General features: G+C 53.8%; 1 protein-coding gene across 1 annotated transcript; it reads left to right on the plus strand.

Moving 5' to 3' along the window:
• Positions 1-2,084: 2,084 nt before the first annotated feature.
• Positions 2,085-6,069, plus strand: TUBAL3 (tubulin alpha like 3; the record flags this gene model as incomplete). The annotated part of the gene is made up of 3 exons (XM_084205772.1): positions 2,085-2,334; positions 3,552-3,700; positions 5,086-6,069. Exons 1-3 carry the CDS (start codon positions 2,133-2,135, stop codon positions 6,067-6,069), a joined length of 1,335 nt encoding a protein of 444 aa, XP_084061898.1. The 5' UTR covers positions 2,085-2,132.

Consider the following 6,069-nt stretch of genomic DNA (forward strand, 5'->3'; position numbering starts at 1 on the left):
CTGATCCCAGCAATCCCTGATCCCAGCAGGAATGGGATCCCAGCAATCCCTGATCCCAGCAGGAATGGGATCCCAGCAATCCCGGATCCCAGCAACTCTTTATCCTGACAATCCTTGATCCCAGCAGGAATGGGATCCCAGCAATCCCTGATCCCAGCAGGAATGGGATCCCAGCAATCCCTGATCCCAGCAGCTCCTCATCCTGACAATCCCTGATCCCAGCAATCCCTGATCCCAGCAATCCCTGATCCCAGCAGGAATGGGATCCCAGCAATCCCTGATCCCAGCAGCCCCCACACCGCGCAGAACTGGGGATCTTGTCCCCCACTGGGATTTGGGGGTGTTTGGGCAGCTCTGGGTTGGTGTCCTGGGGGTGACCCAGTCCTGCCTTGCTCTGTCCTGGCTCTGTGGTGGCCTCTGGAGTTCCTTGAGGGATGGGGGGATCTTGGCGCCACCACACTCGGGGAACGAGATGGAAAAGTTTCCTTGGATCATCTCCTTGCCCCGGGATGTCCGGCTGGAATCTTCTAGAGACTCCTGGGCGCTTTGGGTGGTTGTGCCCGGGAGATTTGGGATCTGCTGTTCCCACCACCTCCCTCTAAGCCGGGCTTACCTGTGGAGACCCCAGCTAGGTGAGGCCTGAGCCGAGCTGCCCCTGGATGATGCCACATAAAATGGGATCAGCCTCCCTGCTTGTCCTTCCCAGGTGGGATCAGCTCCCTTTCCCAGTGACCCCTTGGGAAGCAGCCCTGCAGTAATTGGGATTGTGGCTGGGGATCAGGGCCAGGAGGCTGTGCCCCGGCTTTGATGGTGGCGTGGTGGCAGCACAGGTGCCAATTACCCAGGGCAGTGCCCAGGGAGCCTCCAGGAGACGCCGCTCCCCGGGAGCTTCCCTGGAGTCACAGCCTGCTGGAGATGACCTGGATAAATCCAGACTCAGAGCTGCTCCCGGCAGCCAGCCCGGCCTTGCTCTGCCCCGGGGCAATCCCTGTTTTCTCCAGCCTCTGTGACTCCAGCTTGGCTCAGCTTTTCCAAGCTTGGCTTCTCCTTGAGCTCTTTTTTCCGGGCTCAGGAGCCTGGAGCTGCTGGTGCTGATCCATCAGGATGGGAGGGATTGGCAGCAGCTCCGAGGAGCTGGTGCTGCTCAGCTGCTTCCTGCCCCAGCATGGAGCCAGCAGCTCCTTCCTTCCTCCTTCCCTGGGCTGGGAGAGCCTTTCCCAGGAATGTTGTGTCCTGCAGATCCCGGTTTGATCCCACCTCCAGCTCCCGTGCTGGGCGGATGCCGCCTGTTTCCCTCATTGTCCCCAGCGTGGCTCTAACAAGAGCTGTGGGGGCTGGAACTCCTGCTTCCCGTGCACAGGATGCGTGCAATTCCCTGTTTCCCTTTTCCAGAGGGAGTGCATTTTGCATTTCCATCCCCATCCCTCTGCACAGGATGTGTGCAATTCCCCATTGCCCTTTTCCAGAGGGAGTGCATTTCCATCCCCATCTCCCTCCACAGGATGTGTGCAATTCCCTGTTTCCCTTTTCCAGAGGGAGTGCATTTTGCATTTCCATCCCCATCCCTCTCCAGAGGATGTGTGCAATTCCCCATTGCCCTTTTCCAGAGGGAGTGCATTTCCATCCCCATCCCCCTCCAGAGCATGTGTGCAATTCCCTGTTTCCCTTTTCCAGAGGGAGTGCATTTTGCATTTCCATCCCCATCCCTCTGCACAGGATGTGTGCAATTCCCCGTTTCCCTTTTCCAGAGGGAGTGCATTTCCATCCCCATCCCTCTGCACAGGATGTGTTCAATTCCCTGTTTCTCCTTTCCAGAGGGAGTGCATTTCCATCCCCATCCCTCATCCCTCTGCACAGGATGTGTGCAATTCCCCGTTTCCCTTTTCCAGAGGGAGTGCATTTCCATCCCCATCCCTCTCCACAGGATGTGTGCAATTCCCTGTTTCCCTTTTCCAGAGGGAGTGCATTTCCATCCCCATCCCTCTCCACAGGATGTGTTCAATTCCCTGTTTCCCTTTTCCAGAGGGAGTGCATTTCCATCCCCATCCCTCTGCACAGGATGTGTTCAATTCCCTGTTTCCCTTTTCCAGAGGGAGTGCATTTCCATCCACATCGGGCAGGCTGGAGTGCAGATGGGCAATGCCTGCTGGGAGCTGTACTGCCTGGAGCACGGCATCCAGGCTGATGGGACCATTCCCAGCTCCAAGCAGGTGAAATCCATGGATCCCAACTCCGAGCAAGTGGATTCCTCCTTCGAGACCTTCTTCTGTGAGACGGCCTCTGGCAAACACGTGCCCCGGGCGGTGTTCATTGACCTGGAGCCCACTGTCATTGGTAAAACCGGGATTGTGCCCCAGCCCATCTTTATCTGTGATTCCCAGCTCTTTTTCCATGGGATCCTGGTGTTCCCACTCCTCTGCTCTGGTTAACAGACAGAATTTACCCTTCCAAAGGGACCAGGAGGGACAAACCCATGGCTGTCGCTGAGCTGTCTTTGCTCCTTCCTTCTGGGCCCTTCAGCAGGTGGGAAGTGTCCTGGATTTGCCAGCCTTGGTGGTCCTGGCTGGAATTCCACCATCCCATGGCCAGATGTGGCACATCTGCTTCTGATGCCCCCCCCAAAGTGTGGGTGCCACACACGCCGTGGGTTTGTGGGACCTGGCTGTCCTGTTTGGCCAACTTGATCTCTTGGAGATCTTTTCCAACCTGATGGATTCCAAAAGATTCCCACTTCCCCTTCCAACTCCCTCAGGGATCTCTGGGTGTTTGTTTGTGTGGCACCTCAATTTGGGGTGTCTTCCTAGGAAATAATAATTATTTGTTTAGGAAATGACTCCAAATCCAACCACCTGCTCCTGCCTTCCAGCCTTCCCCTCCTGTCTTTCTATTTGGGATGTGACTCATTAGCCCTAATTAAAGGATTTGCAGACTTTTGTTTGGGTTCTGCTTAATTTTTAGACACCTCATTAAGGTATCAAATGGAGAACTTAATGAGTGAGCCAGGAGATTACAGAACGTGCCCAGTATTGGGATGGAGTGGATTTAAAATCCCTCTGGAGCTGGGTCAGGTGGAAATGTCAACATTGGAGGGGCTTTGTCTGTGTCCCTTCCCCCTGAGATTACAGAACGTGCCCAGTGTTGGGATGGAGTGGATTTAAATCCCCTCTGGAGCTGGGTCAGGTGGAAATGTCAGCATTGGAGGGGCTTTGTCTGTGTCCCTTCCCTGCTGGAGAGCAGAGGATGGAGCTGGAGCTTCCAGACTTCTCCTCCAAGCTGCCTGTGCTAACTGATCCCACAAAACCTCTGGAACCGTGGTGTCCTAGCTCATTAAACCAGATTAATTTAGGATTTCAGGCTAGGCCTAGGGTGAGGATGGAGTTCTGGCAGCACCTTCCCCGTGAGAGTTTATCCCTCCCCATCCCACTATTCCCACAACCCTCCCCTGACCATGCCATGCCCTCCTGCTGGACATGCCATGGATTTCGCTCCGTCAGCTCCTCCCAGAACCTTTCTGTGTGCCCTGCTCTGGCTGATTTCTCCTCCTGCTGCAGATGAGATCAGGACTGGGCCCTACCACGGGCTCTTCCACCCCGAGCAGCTCATCAGCGGCAAGGAGGACGCTGCCAACAACTACGCCCGCGGCCACTACACCATCGGCAAGGAGATCATCGACACCGTGCTCAGCAGGATCCGGAAAATGGTGAGGGGAACACGATCTGGGTGGGAATGGCACCCTCCTGGGTGGGAATGGCACCCTCCTGGACAACATTGTGGAGTTTGGGGTTGGAGTCTTGCGATGAAAAGTCTTAAATTAAAGCACAGCTTTGGGTGAGGTCCGATGGGTGTTGGGATTTGGTGCCACTCCCACCCGGGAGAGCCCCTGGATTTGTGTGTTTGTGCAAAAAGCAGAGAATTGTGGTGTTAAAACTGGGCTGAAGATGCTCTAAGGGCTCTAAGCAGAATTTTGTGCTGTATTACTTGGGATAGTTATCCCAGTCCTTCAATGGATAAATATCCATTTTGTTGGGATAGTTATCCCAGTCCTTCAATGGATAAATATCCATTTTTTGGGGATATTTATCCCTGTCCTTACAGGGATAAATATCCAGTATTCTTGGGATAGTTATCCCAGTCCTTAAATGGGTAAATATCCATTCTGTTGGGATAGTTATCCCAGTCCTTCAATGGTTAAATATCCATTTTTTGGGGATATTTATCTCAGTTCTTCAATGGATAAATATTCTTTTTTTTGAGTGGGGGAATGGTTATCCCAGTCCTTAAATGGGTAAATATCCATTTTTTGGGGATAGTTATCCCAGTCCTTACAGGGATAAATATCCAGTATTCTTGGGTTATCCCAGTTCTTAAATGGATAAATATCCATTAAATGGTTAAATATCCATTTCTTTTGGTATAGTTATCCCAGTCCTTAAATGGATACACGTCCATTCCTTTTGGTATAGTTATCCCAGTCCTTAAATGGATACACATCCTTTTTTTGGGGGGGGGGATAGTTATCCCAGTCCTTAAATGGGTAAATATCCATTTTTTTGGGGATATTTATCCCCGTCCTTAAATGGATAAATATCCTTTTTTTTTTTTTTTTTTGGGGATAGTTGTCCCAGTCCTTAAATGGATAAACATCCATTTTTTGGGGGATAGTTATCTCAGTCCTTACAGGCATAAATATCCAATACTCTTGGGATAGTTTTCTAGTCCTTGGGATAAATATCCAATATTCTCAGGATAATTATCCTGGTCCTTACAGGGGAAAATATCCATTTTCTTGGGATGGTTACTCCAGTCCTTAGAGGGGTAAATAGCCCTTTCCTTGGGACAGCTATCCCAGTATTCTTGGGGTGGTTACTCCAGTCCTTACAGGGATAAATAGCCCTGTTCTTGGGATAGCTATCCCAGTATTCTTGGGGTGGTTACTCCAGTCCTTACAGGGGTAAATAGCCCTTTCCTTGGGATGGCTATCCCAGTATTCTTGGGGTGGTTACTCCAGTCCTTAGAGGGGTAAATATCCAATATTCTCGGGTAGTTTTTGTGTCCTTGGGATGAATGTCTGACGTTCTGCTGCAGGCTGACCAGTGCAGTGGGCTCCAAGGCTTCCTGGTCTTCCACAGCTTCGGAGGAGGCACCGGCTCCGGCTTCACCTCGCTCCTGATGGAGCGGCTCTCCGTGGAGTACAGCAAGAAGTCCAAGCTGGAGTTCTCGGTGTACCCGGCCCCGCAGGTGTCCACGGCCGTGGTGGAGCCCTACAACTCCATCCTGACCACGCACACCACGCTGGAGCACTCGGACTGCTCCTTCATGGTGGACAACGAGGCCATCTACGACATCTGCCACCGCAACCTGGACATCGAGCGCCCCACCTACACCAACCTCAACAGGCTGATCGGCCAGATCGTGTCCTCGGTCACGGCCTCGCTGCGCTTCAACGGCGCCCTCAACGTGGACCTCATCGAGTTCCAGACCAACCTGGTGCCCTACCCGCGCATCCACTTCCCGCTCACCACCTACGCGCCCATCGTCTCGGCCGAGAAGGCCTACCACGAGCAGCTCTCCGTGCCCGAGATCACCAACGCCTGCTTCGAGTTCTCCAACCAGATGGTCAAGTGTGACCCTCGCCGCGGCAAGTACATGGCGTGCTGCCTGCTGTACCGCGGCGACGTGGTGCCCAAGGACGTCAACGCCGCCATCGCCGCCATCAAGACGCGCCGCTCCATCCAGTTCGTGGACTGGTGCCCCACCGGTTTCAAGGTGGGCATCAACTACCAGCCCCCCACCGTGGTGCCCGGGGGCGACCTGGCCAAGGTGCAGAGGGCCGTGTGCATGCTGAGCAACACCACGGCCATCGCCGAGGCCTGGGCCCGCCTGGACCACAAGTTCGACCTGATGTACGCCAAGAGGGCGTTTGTGCACTGGTACGTGGGGGAGGGCATGGAGGAGGGCGAGTTCTCCGAGGCCAGGGAGGACCTGGCGGCTCTGGAGAAGGATTATGAGGAGGTTGGAAGGGACTCGGCGGACGGGGAGGAGGATGAGGGGGATGAGGATGAGTACTGA

The sequence above is a fragment of the Fringilla coelebs genome, assembly GCF_963513975.1.
Source record: "Fringilla coelebs genome assembly, chromosome: 5".
Classification (NCBI taxonomy): domain Eukaryota; kingdom Metazoa; phylum Chordata; class Aves; order Passeriformes; family Fringillidae; genus Fringilla; species Fringilla coelebs.